This window comes from Anopheles bellator, chromosome 1 (genome assembly GCF_943735745.2).
Source record: "Anopheles bellator chromosome 1, idAnoBellAS_SP24_06.2, whole genome shotgun sequence".
Taxonomy (NCBI): Eukaryota; Metazoa; Arthropoda; class Insecta; order Diptera; family Culicidae; genus Anopheles; species Anopheles bellator.
This window is the reverse complement of record NC_071285.1, coordinates 27,082,411-27,103,202: the sequence shown is the minus strand read 5'-3', so window position 1 is coordinate 27,103,202 and position 20,792 is coordinate 27,082,411. Positions and strand designations below refer to the sequence as shown.

Sequence of the window (20,792 nt, the reverse complement as noted above, 5' to 3'; positions counted from 1 at the left end):
TTTCTTCGTTTTCCAGACTTGTAACGTGGAGTTTTCATCAAAACTCAAAAGATCGAGCATCCGAAAACGCTGAATGAAAATTGTATACAACAACGTTTTTGTCGTGTACTTTCAAATAAAATGCAAATCAAGGTACAGCAAACTAAACATTTAAACATCTAATCTATGAATTCGTTAAAGCAAAATAAACCCAACCGAATAACTATTCAAACGTTTAAAAGTCCATTGTCAACCATTCTTTCGAGCATATTTTTTGTTTATCAGCGTGTCTACTAAACTGCTATTTAGTATTTGAGCCACTTTCGTTTTAACATTCGGAAAACAGGAATTTTCTGTTTAATTTCCATGCGAACGAGTGGCTCGTGGCACTTTCGAGGTTCAGAAATTGTCTGAAATTGTTCCAACCCTGAATAAGTGACTAAAATTTAAATCATAGATCTATGAAGAATAGTTTTAGAATGCTCTCTAACAAAGTATGAGGACAAATAATTATCATGACAAAGGTTGATAAAAATAATATTTTTTGCAAATTCATGCCCGAAGCTTGAAACACTTAACTGAGGATCGGCAAATACGCAATACGCAATAAATTACGCAAAGTTACGTTACGCATCTCCTTACTCGTTCTTTGCGACACAGAAAAAGAAGTTCTTATTGTGTTAAACTTAGATGGAAAACTAAAACAATCACATATGTTTTCGGTCAATAATCATTCATTTTTATCACTATTTCAGATGTACAGGATTCAATTACGCACGAAAACTGGTACGGAACCGTTTCGTTAGTAGCAGTAGTCACATTTTTACGTTTGTCGTTTGTGATCATATTTATCCGCTAGTCCAACCGCGATCAACAAATTGTGTCGGGACCTGGTAATTACACTATTGTATCGTCAATGTCGCATTGCTACTTAGCATCGAATCGCCAAAGTCTAGAGCTGACGTCACGGTTCCCTGACATAGTTATCTACAGAATTGTCTAACGAATAAATCTTCCTTTCAGTTCTGAACGCCACTATCTATCGGTTTCACTGAGCATAATAACGCGGACAAAGTGTTCATAGATCTAAACACGAGTTGCGAAGTTCCGACACAGCGGTGTTTTCAAGATATAGAATTACATTACCGACAAACACTACAAGAGAGAGGAACGGAAATTGGAAAAAAACTGTAAAGAGCTTTGGAGGGTTGGTTTTAGTGTTTAAACTCTTGTCACTGCATCTGCTTCTCTGCCCTTGCTACCCATTAGCGACTACCCATCGCAGTGTCGTGTCTCACAACTTACTAGTCCTAGCGCTCCAGGCGCGCTAAATATGTTTGGTTAAATCTACGTAGCGTAACGCAAAAAACTGCTAAAATATCGCTTACATCTTGGTTTACTCTAGCGAACGATCACAAATATTATCCCTAAGTATGCACAAGTTGATGGAGTAATGCCATTTAGCCTCAACAGGAGCAAAGGAAGCGGTACCGGCAAAACCCCAAAGCGCAACTTCCTATCTCTCTACGGTAGGAGGTTCTCACTACTTGCGCTCAGATTGGGCAGCGATTTGAACAGTTTGAGCTTGTTGCTGCCCTCTTCATCGTGGCACTGATTTACGTCGACGGTGTTACAATGTGACCGCTGCTGCTGTAGTGGACCGTGCGGTGCCGGAAACCTCCCGCTACTACTCGGCAGGGTACCGGCCATCGATGAGCGGGGCGGAGGGTACGATTGTGGGGAAGATTGGTAGCCCGTGAAAGGGGACGTCAAGACTAGCTCCATGTGCGTGTGGGGAGCCTTGCTGGACAGGCTCAAAGAGGAGATCATCGAGGAGATACCTTGGTGGTCGTGATACGGCCGGCAGGGAACAGCACTCGGATCGTCGTGATAGGATGCGCTTTGCAAAATGTTCTCTAGTGACAGCCGCTGTTGCTCAGTTCGTCGATTGTGCTGCTCTGGCGGCAAGTATTGACGGTGTTGTTGTTGCTGATCGTACTCGAGAATGTCCTGAATGTTCATCTCAAGTGTGTCATCATCGGTAATGGCGCCACCATTGCCGCAGGCGGCGTTCGATTCGAACTGTATGTCCGTTGTTTGAGGCGTACTGTGAGAACACTCTTCAGACCGATCGCCCATCGCTGGCTGATACGTTGGATGATGATGACGATGGTGATGCAAATGGTGGTGATGATGGTGGTGCAGATGGCTGTGATGATGCCGATGGTTTGCACTTCCGTGCCCGCCATCCATGGTCACGTCCGCATCGACCGGCATCACCACTGGTGCACCGAGTAAACCACTCATATCATAGATTATACTTTTCGGATTCAGCAGCAGCTGATCTTTGGTGTGCGATCCGATCTCGCACAGAGCCAGCGGTTCCTGTGGATAACTGAGTGACTGTTTCTGCAGCAATTTCGTGTCGGAGTAACGGCGGAATGACTTGTTTGGTTCATGTTGGCCAATCTCTTCTCCGCTGACTGCTCCTTGCGAAACTACATCCGCTCTTGAAAAGGATGTCAGCGAAGGGCCACTTCCAGCCAAGACCGTCGAGTGGCGGTGATAGACTTTACTCGGATATGGCGACGGTACGTGGCCAGCAGCCGTTATCGTGGCCTCAACCGGCGCCGAGGAAGGATCATTTAAAATATCACGATTCTCGAGGAATACGGCCGAATTCGCGTAACGTCCCACTCCGGTGCTGCCTGGTGCGACATTCGGTGAGCTACTTCTACTTCGCTCAGTAGCAGTACTTAACTTATATAAACCCAGTTCTGTGGCTTTTGCCGATACGCCAGCGGCCGTTGTAGTACTGTTGTTCGAATTTTGTTCTCCAACTTGGGCGGATTGTAGCGGGTCCAACGCCAGGGAGTTGGAGGTGTTCGATGCGGTCGAGTAGCGATGCTGACTGTTACTCCCTCCGGTAGCGATCCCATTGCCACCACCTCCACTCCCGTTGGCCTCACAAATGTTGTGCACCGAGTCGTGAAACGGCATCGGCGTCAAACTGCCGCTGCCCTGCGGACAGGGTTTGAACGAAACCTGGCTGATGTCATCCAGCGTCCAGTCGCGATCGTACCCGATCGACGTGCTTTCGATGTTCGCGGCTATGATCTGTCCCTGGTGGTTGATCTGCAGCTCGCAGTGGTTTGCCCCGGATGACGACGACACCGTGCCGAGTGGTTGATCGCACGTTCGGCTCATTAGCTGACCGCTGCTACCGGCGCCACCGCCAACCCCAGTCACGTTGTCGATCGCGTTTATGCCCATCGACCCGATTGCCTGCTGCGGGTACTGCTGGCCAGATGTGGCCGCCGTACGTACTCTTCGGAACTGTGGCATCGGGGGTGACTGTGGTGGGTGAATCTTCTCGGGTGCATTTTGTATGAGCAATATTCTAAAATAAGAGACAATGTTAACCGAGTTAATAATATATTGATTGAGGTTTCTCGATCTATGTTTAGTTTTTCTTTTCTCTTGATGTTTCTAGTCTTTTTTTCTAGTTGAAATTAAACTACAAGCAATACGCTAGTACTGAAGTACGAAGAATAACACAAATTTCAAATGCCCTGGTGAAGCATGCAAATGGAGTTGCCACCTTTTTTATCATGTTTAAATAATTTTTTTTATTATTTTTTTTTTAATTTGCCCGAAGAAAAGCGAAACATGAACATCATAAAATACACTCACCGATTCCTAGCTCGCCAACGATTACACAGGCTCAAGTACTGCTTGCATTGGATGTACATGAACACGACGCCGCCGGTCAGTCCAACCGTCACCACGATCAGCTTCGTCCAGAAGGGCCACCCGATCTGACCACGCCGCACTTCCTCGGCTGCCCGCTCGATCAGTACGCACAACGACCAGATGACGCAAAGCCCCGCCGCGCAGTGGAAGAGTACCGCGCAACACAGGCGTCTCCTTTCTACACCGGACATGTCCAAGCTGCGCCACTGTACACGGAGGAGAAAAGACGGAAAAGCGTTTTAATCTGGACATTGGCTAGTTCCGCTGATCCAGTAAATACTGCGCCCAAGCTAATTCTTTTCCGTCACTTACTTATGGCCGTTAACTAACGCTAGAGCAGCATTTTTACTCTTAGGGAAAAAAATATGGACGAAAAACTGTCATCTCCTCTCGATTCAACCAATACTATACGCCGTCACCACAATCTTGTACACTTGATCCACGTGTTTAAACGGAAAAGGATCCCCTAGTCACTCATAGTAGATACAACAGAAAACGGAACACAATTTGTTTCGGCATCAAGGCATTCATTACGCACACAACCGCTAGCTGACCCTGCGATAAAGGACAAGGATTAGTTAGAGCAGTGTGAACTTGAACGCTTTAAAACCCGATCCAAATGTTGAACAAACCGGGTAACCGCAACGCTCTCCAAACCACATCAATCGTAGTGCAGGAAGATCATTGAAAAGCATTGGCGAAACAAGCGGTCTATTGTGCCTCAACCCAACTCAGCTTGGCACTGAGTGGAACTTGGTAACAACAAAACAAATCGACCGCTGCGTGTCAAGGAACCATATTGGAATCTACATTAGGTGCGTGATTAGCTCCCTTTAAACAACGATGGCCGAGAATGCAACATAATACCAGGTTGAAAGCAAAAACAATAGAGACCGATAGCGTGAAGCACGTTAAGCGAGATTCTCACAATTTCACTAGTGAACCTTAATATAAGGGCCTCGACGTGTGACCATCGAGTGTGGGAGGGCGTTCTGACAGCTTGACCTTTAGGCATCATGTTACGCTTTCGGGAGTTAGAGAACGAGATGATTTATTGGCAAGATAGACAGTACCAAAGCAACCCAAAGACCATCGTGTTCGTCCTTCGGAACCACGTCCTCGTCCTTTTAACGTCGCGTACAAGAATAGAATAGAATACCACGCGAACCAGGCGAAACGAGGAGAGTGTTAAAAATGCATGAATTGTTAATCACGTCCATTCTCCGGACGACGCCGGCAGGGAAAATCTCCGTCGCTCTGAACCGCGCCAAGAAGTGTTGCCACTTGTACGAAGAAGCTGCTCCGGCGTGTCTGCTCCTTGCGGGCTCTGGCTCGTTTTTCTAACCCCCATTTTCTCTTTCCGTCTAGCGCTCTCTAACCCCACTTGGCGGCCATCTTTTTCCGCGAGCCAGTAAATTGCCAATTTCTGGGTTTTCCCCAATTTTTTTGACCTAGTTTCTTCCACAAGTGTACCACTTAGATAGTAACCCCAGCTTTACCCTTTTTAGGGTCCTTGTTTTAGTGTCCGCGTGGGTTGGGAAGGACAGACTGGAGGGAGTGGTAATGATCTGGAACGAATGTTGTTTGTTGGATGTTGGGAAACTGTTGGGTTCGCCGTACACACATTGCCCTGCATAGTTTACCAGTGCTCAAATGCTATTTCCCCGACATGCGGGAACTCTTCGCCAAGCGGAGACCAAAGCAAGAATCTAGAACATTCATTATGCATCCACCACAGCCTTGCCTACGAAGTTGGTACGGGGCGGCGATCGAAATAGCTCTTGCAAATGTAGGTCAATGTAACTACCATGTACTGCTCGGCCCATCCTACCGCTTCCAGATTCTCAAAGACCATCGCCATTTTGCATGCTAACACTTTGTGAAGGACGTACCGTTTTCCGCTTATTAGCACCAGACAAGTGAGCCGTACGGCTCTACCACGTCCACTGATGTCTCCGATATCAGTGCCAAACTGGGGTGAAATTAGTCGGACAGGTGGATGATGGGTCAATGGTCGCGCGTTCTTCCCTTCTGTGTACCCTTCGAAGAATGACCAACGCGCGCTCGTGTCATTCAACTGTTCGCACCCGATTGCAACATATCGTGGCCACTTCTTAGGATTGAAAAAACACATTGCGAAAGAACCGCCGGCGATTGTGAATTGCGCCAGGGAATCAGAATTCGGGAGAGCGAAAAAAAACACTAACGGAACATTTGTTGCGCTGCGATTAAGTAAACCCGCGACACCGCAGGTTACACTTGGCACGCAGCGCAAACGTTGAAGATAGGCCGCCCTAGGGTCCGGTTACGTGCACTTACCTCGTTGAATGGCTTGATTTTTGTGTGCATAATAAACGGGAACTTGCAGAGCTCGCAGGCATTCGTTTCCGAGGCAGTCAGCCACTGCTGTAGACATGTCTGGTGCACGAACTTTAGACTTCCGGAGCAGTAGCACGGCGTCAGCAGGGGGTTCAGCGTGTCGGATTCGCAGTGACAGATACGGCATATGTCGCCACTGCTCTGCGACACCTGACTACTGGTGGAGCCATACCTACAGTGAGCCGGCGGGTGAAAAAGAGAGAGAAAAAGAGAGAGCGTGAGTGAGCGAGGAGATGAAAATTGGAAAAACAAACCAGTAAACTCCATGACACTTCTGTGCGGTAGCCGCAATCACTGTAGGAAGGGCAGGAACGAGTGACATCCACTTGACTACGTCGACAGATGTGAAAGATCTCGTCACGCCCTGTTAATCAGAATGTCCCGATGGCACAAAGGTTCAAAGTTTCATCAAAAAAGAACCCGCGAAGAAAAACCGAGTTGTTTTGAAGTTCGAAGCCAGCTGCTCGGTCATGGCCGAAACATGACGCATAATTTTCGTAGTGCACCGAAACTCAGATACAGCGAAGCGACAGGCTGAACACAAATATGGTTAACGTTGAAGGGCTTCCCCAATTTTGTCCACATAATCTGCCAGGGAGCACCGGACAAGCAGCAGTTCGGTGCAGTGACCGGTACACAAAAGCTTTTTGCAATTATATTGTAATGAAATAATATTAAAATATGATGTTTTGCTGAATCACTAAACAACTGAATGGAAAATATGTAAACAACAGACATTTACAACAACGTGGAGAAGGTTTCTATATTATTCGATTTTTGAATTACCAACTGACCAAGTTGTTGAATTTGCTGTATCCAACAAACGTTTACTTGTGATGGAAATGAAAAGAATGAACTAACATCGTCGTCGATCCATTAAAAATCGATAAAAATGTGCGACAAAAGAGAAATATTTTTAAGGACATTTAAGATAATGTGTAAATTACTCGTCACGTTCGTGGGAACATTTATGAGCCGCATTCTTCAACAATAGATAATATTTTTATTTCCATTTTCAGCCGAATTCCGGTTAAATTTACTTGAACAGACGCAGGTGCTGCTGCAGGTGCACGCTGTCAGGTGCACTTTGTAAACATGAAGTTTACAATTTCACTAATAGGATGGAATGTTGTAAAAGTTGCATCAACATTTAGGTAGTATTGACATTGACAAATCAATTATTTAGAGAACTATCATGTTTTCGTTTCAATAAAAGGTCGATCTAACGATCGAAAAGTCGTCTAGCACTAACAACAGAACGGTGAAGTAAACAAATTAAGGTACAACCAAAGTGCAAATTATTGTTAAACTATATTCATTGTGAAAACCATACAACTAGACGCCCATAAATCATCACTGAACCGGTGTCCTTTCCGATGAACTAGAAACTGTCACAAGAGCTTTCGAAGCCCTACGAAACCGATAAAGCCCCAACCTTCCTTCGGTCCATAATTATCCTCGTGGTTTCCATCCATTTGCCTTTCTCGATGCTGAATGTGACCATGACATAGTCCGTCAAGCGACCTCGTTCTAGCTCATCATGAGACACGACATTGTAGTTTAATTCTGCGCCACGCAAACCAAATGGGCGGTTCAGAGTGCTCACTGGGAATTGTGTGTAGAATGATGGAAAAGACGGATAATAATAGAAACTGTGTTCCAATCGCAGTCGAAGAAACAGGAATTAGCCTGCTTCACTTACGCACGCGACACGCTTCCAACATCCAACAATCTATCTACCGATCACAACAAATCGCCAGTTAGACGGAAAAAGCAAAACGAAGAAAAGATCAGTAATTACCACGTGACATCATGGAACGGGGAGATTCTTTCCCAGCAGTTACGTAACGAGCCCGATCTGGGCAGGGCACCGTTGCGTAGAAGGCCATTCTAAATTTGGCTGCAAATTTATCTGGATGCTAAAACAAAAAAAGGACCACATACTGATAAGATACGGCCACTGCAAACCAGGTCAAGGGGATTACGAACGACAAACTAAGGATGATTTCCATAAACTCCAGAAGCTTTTTTTACTTAAAGGGTGTATTTCCAGGAAGCAAATGCTTTGCACTTTGGACGGTCATTACGCAGCATCAGGGTATTAAGGGGCATCATACTGCACACATAATATGTTATTAGAATATTCTCGCAAACGGTGCGATCAGCTTTCCGGTATGCCAGCAGACATCGGTAGGCAAACGGCGGTGGCGGACGATGAGATAATGCTGATTAGTGCCGGGTCTCATCGAACGACAGTTTTCTGTAGAGAGCAACCATTTAATGGGTCAACAAGCCGCGAACCACCGATAAGCTGATCACACTGATCTTACACCACAATCAGTAGTGTATATGGTAGAGTTGACGCACATGATTGAATCGAGGAAAGGATGAGGACTTTGCCTGTAAACCGAGTGATAATTTACGCTCCCAGAACACCTCGATGCACTTTCCGCGGTTGTTATGCTGAGCGATAAGGCCCGCCCGGACCGACCAGTTAGCATAGTGTCCGCCCAAGCCAATGTTTGTGTTTTCATTAGACCATTCGATGCGAACTGGCGCGGCCTGGCGGGTGACTTCCACCACCACAACTCCAACGGAGCGGAGTGTTAGTTGGAGTGTCGTCCACAAAACGGACGCATTTTTCATGTTCCGCTCTTCAAGCCTACGGCCTACGTGTGAAATGTGGCCGTTCCAGTAAACGTTGCAAAAGCTTAATTCTCGAAAGACCCAAAACCAAAAAGAAGCGCGGCGCGAGTGAGGGCGGCAAGCTTTTGCAACCCCGCGTCTACTAGCATCGCTGGTGATTAGTCCTGGCGTTGCGCGGTCAATGTGGCCGACGACATCAGCTCAGCATCATCATCACCGTAGGCCGCAACCTAGTGCTGGAAAACCGGCCAAGAAACCGGTTATCCGGTGCGGTGCCGCAATCCGGAGATCAGAAAATAGCAAAATTGCGTATCTCACGTGCCGAATGGGCGAAAGGGGTCGCGAACGGGTGCCTCAAATGGACACACGTCGTCGTCGTCGTCGCCGTACAGTTTTTGCGCCACGGTCAGCTTACAGCCAATAAAATATATCTTTGGCGTCACCAATAGTGCTGCTGCTGCTTCTTGGCTGATTCGTCGGGTGACCGCGTTACCGCGAGTGCATCGGGACGCGGTACGCAGCACACGCTTGATTTGAAATTCACTTAACACTCCTACGTGAAGCACGCGGTGACAACCGCAACTTATTGGTCACCGGGTGTGTGGCCAACGAACCGCAGGAACCTGTTCTTACACTCTGCAACGACAAGGAGTCGAACCCCTGTCTTGATTCCAATCTCGTTCTGACGACGCATCTACAGGTTCCGCTGTTCAGATGCTTTTAATTTAATCGCACCCAACGAAAAACACGTCCCTGGACGTGGACTCTCTGTTTCCAATATATTTCGAAATTTATTTGCTCGCTCTGATCATTTCGTTAGTTTGACTTAAGCTTACGTTTTGATTCGATTGAGTTGCAACATTGAAACAATTCCTTGCTTTCTGGATTGTAACAATCGGAAAGTATTTTCCGATTTTTGTGTGTAATTGGAGGCTTTTTTGATCACACTTGTAATATCATCCTATGTAGATCAAATATGCAACGATGCACCGTTGACATTTACACATCTTTCTCGAGGACAGGGTTGTCACAGTGAAGATGTAAAGCTTAATCAGGCGTAACGTAATGATTTTGACATTAACGATTAATGCCAAACTGCTGCGGCGCTGTCAAAACGTTTACGGCTCGCGCGAGGCGTAAACGCCGAGCGTAATTATTTTTTCATACGCTTTGCTTACAAACAGAGGATAGTTTAAGTTATTATTTGCTGGTATAGCAACAAAATCGGAAAAAACAGAAAAAAATATTCAGAAATCAATTAATTTCTCTTCGATTTCTATTTTAAACACGTTTGAAATTTCGTTTTTATATTTTTGCTGCCACACATTACACATTACCACATTACAAATTTCATTTTACGCTAGTTTTCACGCTTCGTGTAGCCGCCTAGTAACAGTTGTAGTCCCGTTCTACGCAGCCGAATTGCGCAGAACTCTACACAACAGGATTGAGCCGAAACGTGCCCACCGGGTTGTCCGGGATGGTTTACGGATGATGTAGATACTGACACTAGTTGTTGGGCAAATAAATGTTAACTACAAAAAACCAGGCTAAAAGTAGAACTCATATTCGCTGTTAACCGAAACGGAAAGTGACTTGGGCAGGTTGATAGTTCCATTTGAGTTGAAATTACGTTTAATTATTGTATTGACCCAAATTGGAGTTTCCTACATCTATTCCAGTGGGTTCATGTAAAACGATCGAATATAGAAAAAGCATGTCCCGATTTGATGGAACTTGATCTCAAATAATATTGATTATTCGGTATTGGTGACATAATGAAGTGGCCAACAAACCCAAAACTCATTTCCTCGTCATGTGACGCTTCTGAAATAAAGTTAAAAACGAAGTTAATTTAGTTTATCTTGTTTGTACAGTTCATTGCCAAATTTTGCAAGTGTTTCACACACCCCAAGGTGAACAGTGACCGAAAACCGGCAGACAACAAGCTGCTAAATTATGAACCAATGTGTAAATGACAAACAAAGCATACGCGTTGTGCGTCGACAACGATGTCGTGGTCATCTCGCTGACCGTCACATGATTTGTTTACGAAATACGAAAGGGTTCGAACCGATGGCGGCGTTGGTCTGCGACAGGTGGAATCCGTTGAAGTGATTTCAAATCAATTCAAACCCGCCCGTCAGCAACCGGACGGAATCGGTGCGGCAGGAAGTTTCCTTCCCTTCGCCGCTGAGAACGATTAAGAGGCCCGATTGCGTAAACCGAATCGGACGAACGGTGCATATCCGTCGTCGTCGTGCCGTGAGGTTCCAATCCGTTCACTGCATACTATGTGCACGGAATGCTAAACTTTGTTGACGGCGATTTGTTGGTGCTAATTTATGTCGTCGGCAGTGAATCGGTCATATTTAACGGCCCTACAGAAATAAAGCTTCCGGTAAATATACGTATTTTTAGAGGTAACTTTGGTGTCTGCTTAAGGTCTCTAACTAATTAGAATCTAATGCAATCCAGTGTTTGTGATGTTTAAAGGTGTTGGTGACTCAAACGACTGAGGACGAACCGTGCTTTACAGCAAGCGGCTTCCATTATAGCCCCGTTCTGGAGTGGATCTGCTGAAAAGTGGTGCATTTGAGTGAGGCAATCCCCAACTGCGATGCTGCACATAGCCGCGTCCATATTGCGAGTGTGCCCGGAAACGTATATTTCCATAAAGCAGCAGGATTTCACACGAGTGACACCGTGAGGAGGTGTTTCCCGAAACGGACCCCCGGAGGGGGGTGGCCGCTTCAGCCAACAAACACATATAATGCTCACACCATACCACGGCGTTGAATCGATAGAATTGCTGCTGCTGGTTCCGGCCTTTTTTATTTGCTCTTTGTGCACAAACCCGGATCATTTCCGAGCCTGCCGCCCGAAAAGGATGCCACTGGCCACTGGTAGGTGGCGATGAAAGTGCAGGCCGGCTTTGAACGTCGTCCCCACTTTGACCCAATTTATGGTTCGAAGCACAAAAAACAAAAAGGGCCAACAGTGGCGGTTTTTTGTATCGATTGCTGTAAAAAATGGGAAACCTCCGGCCCGTTGGAAATCGAAAAAACGATCAAATCGATCTATGCTTTCAATTTTCAACACCGGCACGGTACAATAAAAGCGAAACAATATAGTGCAAAAATAAATCAAAATTGCCCCACTTATACGAATGTGCAAATTTTCCTCGTCCTAAACGCAAATGATCAAAACACCAAATTTGGTGTTTATACAACATTCTAGGCCCGATACGTGCGATATGAGAAGCCAACTTCTATCGGTTACGCTGTGCAAGCACCTTCCTGCCCAAGGGGCGAAGGGTTAAATTCTGTGTCAAGTGACCCACTTGATGTTGCTTGAAAAAGCGCCGCCCAGTCCATTGATACCGGAAACACGGTGCTGCTGGCTGCCGGGTGCGTCAGAACATGTTAAGTGATGACATGTTGCTATTAACGCTATGCGCCTATCGTTACATGCCATCGATCGTCAGAATACTAAATTCATTTTCACTCCAACAGGCGCTTGTTGGTTGAAAAATGGAAAATAGTTTGCTTCTTCATTCCGTCCCCAACAGGCTGCAGCGCACGGAATCATTTTCCCGATTGTCGATCGATCGTCCCAGACGACCTTTGACATTAGTGAAAACGGAAGTGCGCCGAGGAAAACCGCACCTCCAAGGGTTTCGTGAAACCATTTACGCACGGCCATTGCCATCGTGCCACGTGGGCCGCGGATCGACGAAATTAAATGAGTGTCGCGCGAGACCGAGAAACCAATTTTTATTGTTGCCGTTCCCGTTGTCGGTTGTCGCATATACGAAAGCTCCGGCAAGAACCAAACCCCGTGGTCGAGCACGCACACACGGGCACGCTTCCGCTAGTGGTGCGTGCTGTCAAAGCAATGTCAATACATTAACCTTTGAAATATAAATAAGCCGCTGTCACCAATCGCCGCTGTCTAGGCCGCCACGGAGACTCATCGGTGACCACAACTTCGTGCCGCACTAAAAGTTGTCCCGATCCGATGTGCCGCGCCGCAACATGGAAACCACATTACCACACGAAACCGCGCACCATATTTCATTCATGCAACCCTTTCTCGGATTTCCATGATGTGTTTTCCAATTCCCCCGGTCTTATTTAAATAAATGAACTACTCTTTCATGCGTTCTGCCCCCAACAAAACCAATCGATGGGCTGGCTCGTTAAACTTTCCCACCGTAGCTGTTCCTGTTGCTTCGGTGTTCTATCATATTCTACCATTGCAAGCTCCTAGAAACGCAAAACTGCAATTACTGCAATTGCACGGATGGCGACAAAACCAACGTCAACAAACGCGCGTTGCTCCGGTGACATTTTCGTCGGTTGTCGCAATCTCAACCCTGCATTTTCAGGGCTCAATCTCATCCGTCACCACATCATCGGCCCGACGTTTCACGGCAACCAAAGGGAAAGCAATATGGCCGACTAACCGACTCTTTTCAGCAGCCAGCAAAACAACAACGGGCGAGAATAGACGAAGGAATGACGCACTTTCATGGGAACGTCACGGATTGGCACCTCGGCGGCCGAAGTTAGCAAAACTCCACGCTCATGTTCTCACGGAAAACAAGGAACGACACTTGGAAAACGCTGGCGCTCTTTGTCCATCCATCACACGTTCCATCGAAACTGAAACTAGTGCTGGCGCTAATAGACGACCCTGAAGAATAAATGGCCAGCATGATTAGCACACAATAGCTCATTATTATTTAATTTGCTCTGATTCTTATAGCCCACGAGGTAGCAGCTTCAGGATATCATCAGCTCTTTTCATTAATATTATGTGTTTTAAACATGGTCCAGTCTAGACATTGGCGGGGCGTGGAGCACGAGGTCCTACCGAAGGTTCATCACTAATCGAGCGCCCGACACCAACATTCATCGGCGAGATGAGTGCAACATATCGAAACCGGGTTGGGCCCCAGTTCCGCGCTTACCCACACCTTTCACGGTCAACCACTGGGCGCATCGTGCCGTGAGAGGAATTTTAATACAGCCAGACGGTTCCAACAGCACAAATCAAGCCGGCAAGTCCCACGCTTCCGGAAGCTTTTGGGGCCCTCCAACAGACCACCAGCTATGCTTGAAGGCCACAAAGACCCCCAACCCTCGCCACGAACTCCCCGGCGTTCCTGAACAAGGTTCGCGGCTCCGATCGTTGTAAAACACAGGGCCAAAACTGTGAAGAATTCAATGCCAGCCCATTTTGACGCAGTGGAAAAACCGCATAACGTCCGCGTGTGTTGGCAAGCTTCAAGAGCTTGGCGATTGATCTCTGCATAGGCGAAGCAGAAACGTACGACATAATAAAGCACATATCACGGCGCAAAGCATAAACATAATATGGCACCAGTTCCCACCGGAAATTGTCAAGGTAATTGGAAGAAACGGTTAGTTCCAACGCCAAAAATCTGAACGCCCAGGGGCAATTTGGATCACTTGCTACTGATGGAATTGTTTTGTGTTCGCATTTTGCCTTGTTTGTTTTGCGGTGTTTAAAAGAAAACAAACGAATTTCAAGAAAACACATTTCATTCAAATGTTCCACATTCATTCTGTGGCTTAGAGGCTCTATTTTGAACTAGTTCAGTGGAATTACAGTTTGGGAATTTAAAAAGAGGGCAAAAAACTACATTGCAATATTGTGACAAATTTCGGTACCCTTCATTACTATCCGTTTCGATTGCCGTGGTATCTTTGTGCTTTAGTGCTTTAGTCTTACCAATCACCAATCGCTAGTGATTTCAAAAAGTATTATTTAGTCGCAGCTTCCGTTCAACTACTGTAGAACTATTTGTATAGATGCCAAAATAAGATTAATACGAAAAGCCAATCAATAACAATTATGTTTTGAACTTATTCATCGATGAGATTACCATAACGTAGCTAAAACCCAAAACCATGAATAGATCGCGTTGAGGTCGTATTTAAAATATGTTTCTAAACCGTTAGTTATTAGCCATTTCAATTAATCAATTTTCGCTTTTTATCATATTGTAGGTAATTTTGAAATTCCTTCGGAGTAGAATTATGTAGTTTTTCGTCGAAAAAGGATTTCAACGGTTTTGTGAGAATGTGAACGATAACCCACCACTCACTAGCCATTGACTTTCTGGGGCATTGTTATAAATATATTGAGTTAGATTGTAGTTCAAAAACACTATGGTAGCCAACAACGACCTAATGGCGGCCTCTCATAATGGACCAGTCTTTACAAACCCCACCATTCGCATCATACTGCCCTGTAGACCTTACTTTCGTGCGGTTGCGTTATGAAAGAAAATGCTTCCTGGGTCCCATGGTCACTTACAACATCCGAACCGTCGACCAAAATATCGGTAAAGATTTCATGGTTCATTGCCTTGAATTTTTGCTATTTTCGAACTAATACAATTATTGGGCACCTATCATACAAGCCCACAGTTGGCAAAATTGCATCGGAAGCATCGGCAAACATTCGATTTTATTTTTTTACTGGCACGGGCGGGTCGATTCACTCCTGCACGGATATGCCTCGGCAAGCTGAACCAAACATTTACCGACAATTAGCACATCTGACAAACTGTCCTTGCTAACCGTTTATGAGCCGCACAACCAATGCACTTGACCTTTAGCTCGTGTCACTTGACCTGCCCGAGCATAAAACTCTCGCCCTCACCCGAAACCTCGTTTTCGACGCGATTGCGTCAGGACGAAGATAAACGATCCTAGTCAGCCCTCGTCAGAGCAATCAAGAAAAGCTGTGCCGCTCAGCACGCGGACACCGATGACCGTTTCGATGGCCATGGAGTGTAGAGAGGGCGCAACACACGCCCAACCCTGTAAGTTGCAAGGGCTTTGACCTCCGACGCGCGCGCACCTTCGCACACCGCGATCGCCATTTTCTGCGGCCATTCTTCGCCCTCGACTCCGCTCTCGGTTGGTGAGCATGAAAGAAAATAAGAGTTGGGCTAGCGAAATCATGTCTCAGTTCAGAGGCACTCAGTGTCGGAACGGTGCGAAAGCAAACGGCGAACGCACCGCCGCCGCCACCGACAGCCTTGACCTTGGCCGAGAGCCAATTGACGGGTAAATTCCCCAACATCCCAGCCCCCGTCGTACTGGTCGACAATTTCACCGGAACGATGCACTAATGCACATTACAACTGCGGCACTTTATGGTTAAGATTCGGTCCTTAATTGTAGCCAGCATGGTAATAAATTGTATTGCCTTTGTCCGCTGGCTTGCAAAGATGCTTTTCACTTTTGTTGGCGGTCCGGAAGTGCAGGGAAACCCCAAATAGAAGGCCAAAACCGGGACCGGGCACCGGAGAGCGAAGTCCGCGGCAAGTTTAGTGGCTCGGTTCAACCAGCTACGGTACTCCGCCGTTTCTCCCGCCTCACCACAGAGTGGCCTCGGGCTTCGCGTTCGCCAAGAGGCTCTCAGGTGAAACCGCTGAAATAAAGACCGCGCGAAAGTGGCAGCTAAAATCGGCGCATTATTTGAAATCCGCAGGCGTAAAGCGTGACGTTTTTTAGTGCCTAGCACGCGCCTTGAGAAAATTGGTTTCTTTTCCACTCATCCATTCCGACTTCAATCGTCGAGAATGGGCTAAATTATGCCTACATAGCTAGAGAAACACGGCTCGTCCAAATGTTGTGAATAAATGCATTCTTGGAATGGGATGATAGAAGTAAGTTCGTGAAAAACAAGAATAATTTCTTTGGAATCTATAGGAACACCTCTTCTGGCAATGTGTAAAGCCACTTTCTATATCGACGATAATGGCATCTTAATGGCTAATGTCTAACCGTGAGGTAACACCATACCGTCAGCCATAGCTTTGACAGCACGGACCAACCCGGTTACCTGCACCACAGCATAGCAGGAAAGCTCGTTACGACAGCCCTTCGACGAAGGTTAAGGTGACACCCTCAAGCCAAGCCACGCCAAGGCTGCCACTCGTGCTGTTATTAGATAATAAGTTGAAAGCGGCAGGACCGCACTATCTCTTCAGTCGATGGACTGGATAGCCAGCGATCAAGAAATTGGACAAAAGTCTAGCCCGACCACGCTTTGTGAACTGGCCCGAACGAGGTTACCTAAGATCCTATGATCCCGTTAAACGGGGACGGATAACACGGTCTGCCGTTCAGGGATAGGCAAAAGATTCGAGGCGAAGGCAAGCGATGAGCAAAGTACGACACTACTAGCTAAGGCGGATAACAAATATTCCAACCACTCACTTTTCTAATCAAAGCCACTACAATGATAGTGTCGGGTCGGTGTTACCTCCCCACAGGCACGCCAAACAGGTGTGACCCGAAGATGGCTGGGTGGCTGGGCGTCCGGTGTCGGTCCGGAACAAATTCACGATTGACGTCAACTGCTTGCCGATCACATACGTTCTTACACTCATCGCACCGGTGAGCACACACTGATACATTACGTAAAATGGACGGAGCCCTAATGGTGCCAAAGCTTGTTAACTTTAAACTGCAATTTACGAGCACAATAGTGTTGAGCATTTGCATGCCATTTTTAATCATCATTATTGCTTTAACGACCTAGAATAGTGCGTTGGCTAATTTTAACGCTTGCACTGAGAGGAACGCTGCTCATTAATCTATGGGTATTTTTGATAATCTGTGTACAGGTTCAGGCGTGTTGGAGCTCACTACAAAAAGTTGCTCGCTAAGCGGCATTAATTTGAAGTTTGCTGTAAAAACTTGGTAAAAGTTAACGCGCGAAGGGAATGGTCATCAATTCGATTGGGAAAAACGTTTTAAATTTAAATTTGAAGACAAATCTCAGCTTTCTAAGGACTTTATATGAACTGTATATGAACTTAAAGAAGCATATCAACATATCAGCTACAATTAAGCAATTAAGCAAGCAATTACAATATGCAATTACGAGCTCAAATACAGGATGATAACCACAATATTTAAATTGATAACGATACAATAACTCTGTGACCACGAATAATTAACACTGCAAACAAAGAACTGCAAATCTGCTAACCCAATTAAGAATGCTTCACTGCCATTGTCCACCCATTCATTGTCCATTGGCCATTGACCATTGTCCTTCAAGTGTCAACGCAGTTTAGTATTTTGCGGCCAAAGAACACTACACCACGCGATCCCCTAACAGCTGTAAAAATAATTGTAACACTTTGAGAATATTACCAATTTAATGATATATACTTCCAAAGTGAGCACAAAGGAAAACGGAGTGTTTCAACAAACAATTTATTAGGATTGCCATTATTAGGAACCACTCACAATCCAGGGCAAGCGAAAGCACCTCAAGAGAATCGTAATCGGTTGAGATAAGAACCTGCGATTTGTTTGCCGATAAGTGACAATTTCTCAGCAACCTTCAACGGGTTTCTGAACACAATAAGCACAATAAGTTCCTTTGCAAATAACCGGTGTCTGACGGTCGGGGTCGATAACAGGTCGCTCAAGTGGGAGCATTCAGCCAACCCTTTTCCGTTCAGTTTCCTTTATCACCAGGCAACCATTTTGTTGTACCACAGTGTCCCGGCTGCCTATAGAGAAAAGCATAAAACACGGAACCGGCAGCCACCACAAGTAATGTTGTGTCTCAATAGAGAAACTTTCCTTGGTCAATCACGAAATCGAAAATAAAATGTTAAAACCTTAATAAGCTCCTCATTATCAGCAACCTTGGCGGAGCGCCAAAGGAATTGCTACCGGTGTTGATGATAAAACAAACCGTTTGTCCGTTTTGTTTGCGTTTGCGTCCGTTTGCACTGCGATAACACGCGGCACGCGACTTCCACCTGGAGCGACTTGGAGCTGGCGGCTAATATAACACAGGTAGCCAAGCTCATGTTGACCCAGCACCCAGAGATATGATCCACACGACGCGAGATAATTGCATGGATTCACGATAAAACGAAGCTCCAGGAGCAGCGACAGGAACACGGGCCGCAACGGTAACTAGTTTGATATTGTATCAAGCACGTTTGTGGCCAACGTAGCAAGGCACGGTGAGCAATATCATCGGCACTCGGATAGGCCACGTTCCAGCCTCGCGTATTACTACGATCACATTGATCTTTTCCCACAAACCGTAACAGTTGTCCACGTGTTCGAGCACGTGGTTGTCTCGGATGAACTGGGAATTACCACCCCTTGGATCAACGTTTCGCCAATACTAATATGCCCGTTGTCGTAACGGCTCAGTGAGCGCAGAAAGTTCGGCTAGGATCGATTTTAATCCGCGCTTATCGAATCGCTAGAAGCTGTACGTGGCCGACTAAGAGAAAACAAATAGAAATGCGGAAGTGCAAACTTGGTGCAAATGGCGCCCTTTTGTTGCTTTCAGTTGAGCTTGCATCTGTATCTTTCCGAAGCAATGATGCGTTTGCAGGGTAAACCCTGTCCCGGGCGGGCAAGGTCACTGAGATACTGGAGACGACGACGATGCGTTGCTAGCGTTACTTGCGTTGGTACAGCATTAAAAAGTTCCAATTGGCACACATCGGCAAGGGGTGGACCACAGCTACAACAACACAAACCAATTGAAAATATCACGTTATCTCAGAACAAAATTTGTCCGTACCTGTGCGTCATATCCGAAGGCCGGTCTGGTGGAAGAATCGAATGTGTATGTGCTCGTAAATCTTCTTTAGGTCTTAACCTACTAACTCATTTTCTTGCAATCTATAACGATGTATCGCAGTCCTTGTCTGAACATAGGTTCTACATCAATAACAACTAGAAACTAAAATACGCAAACGTTTGTGAAAAGCGAAGCTCACGGGAGGAATTTGCTCACGTGATGCTCAAGGTAAATTACGTTGGAGAAAGTGCTAAAACCGTACGGCCACTCTGGGATGGCTGTGGTCGATTGGGCCGGCGACTTCTTCCATTCATCTTGAATATAGACGGTGATCACCAATTATGTTGTGCAAGCCGTGAGCTGGATTTGCAGGATTTGTTCGCACCTACAAGAATGAGGCAGATATGGGGCGGCCAATGAACCGTAACAACTGCCAGGGTTCAAACGTTTGTCGCATAGGAACCGATAAATCGATACAACGTAGCCAGATGATCTACGGACGAGCCACACACCGGTTTGATCGACAATATGTTTGCTTCCCTGTGTCGCTCTTGAAATACAAAGTGTATGATCGTATTTTCCAAGACACCATCTAATTTTACATGACACAAGACCGGGCGGAAAGGTTAGGAAATCACCTCCAGAAACGTTGCGGAAACAACCACAATCTCGCACCTATTATCGCGAACGTTCGAACAGGTTCCTTCCTGGGTTGAGCGTTCCAGCTCACAGAACTTGACCGATTAGCCAGCGGCAAAAAGGTTATTTCTCCAACCCAAGAGGTTCATGGGAAACCGGTTCTTCCAGTCGCCAGCATGTCCCTCACCAGGAGGAGGTCCCTCGGGATACTTGAAACTAGGAATGGCAAACTCGTCGACATCAGCCGGGCGTCCGGGGTACGTTCTTACCTGGTGTGAGTTAGCATTCCCGACGAATGCCAATCGACGTTCTCGATGTCGGAAGATGTTTTGCCGTTCGAGATCGACATGTTGAGCGCCTACGTTTCCTTCCCTTGTTATCGGTTGCCAAACCGGAACCAGCGGACTGCGGCAGTTTGGCCGGCGCGTATGAAGCGGTTTTGAAGCGTCCTCCAACGTACCCCCGGCAGGGTACGCAAAGTGCAGTAGTAAGGCTTTGGCTTGGGACGATTTAGATACACACGGCGGCTTCACCTTCACTGGCGACCATCGCTTATTCGCCGCACGAATAACAAGTGCCGATACATTGACGTGGACCAGAGGGACGAGAAGGTTATATTTCCCTCACTACCCACCGCACACACTAATTTCGATTTTCACTGACGCACCCACGTAGCTACGGTCACAGACGCACACTCAGTGCCCGATGTTCTCTCACCGTGAAAATGCTGTCGGACCGCACGGAACAGATGTATTAATTTGGTGTATTTTTAGAGTGCACCG

At 46.3% G+C, this 20,792-nt stretch overlaps 1 protein-coding gene across 1 annotated transcript; it reads right to left on the bottom strand.

The window, feature by feature from the left end:
* Positions 1 to 705: 705 nt before the first annotated feature.
* Positions 706 to 20,716, bottom strand: LOC131205636 (uncharacterized). Its single transcript, XM_058197826.1, has 4 exons — positions 20,280 to 20,716; positions 6,052 to 6,283; positions 3,673 to 3,938; positions 706 to 3,379 (listed from the first exon to the last, which is right to left on the bottom strand). The coding sequence occupies exons 1-4, from the start codon at positions 20,357 to 20,359 to the stop codon at positions 1,504 to 1,506; spliced, it is 2,454 nt and encodes an 817-aa protein (XP_058053809.1). The 5' UTR covers positions 20,360 to 20,716; the 3' UTR covers positions 706 to 1,503.
* Positions 20,717 to 20,792: the final 76 nt, after the last annotated feature.

Bases quoted from the DNA above. Each gene is read 5' to 3' on its own strand.
- LOC131205636 (XM_058197826.1), bottom strand. From the start codon at position 20,359: ATGTCGATCTCGAACGGCAAAACATCTTCCGACATCGAGAACGTCGAT. The intron at 6,284-20,279 runs GTAAGAACGTAC...GGCTCACTGTAG, and splicing joins GGAATGCTAACTCACACCAG to GTATGGCTCCACCAGTAGTC. The intron at 3,939-6,051 runs GTAAGTGCACGT...CTCCGTGTACAG, and splicing joins AAATCAAGCCATTCAACGAG to TGGCGCAGCTTGGACATGTC.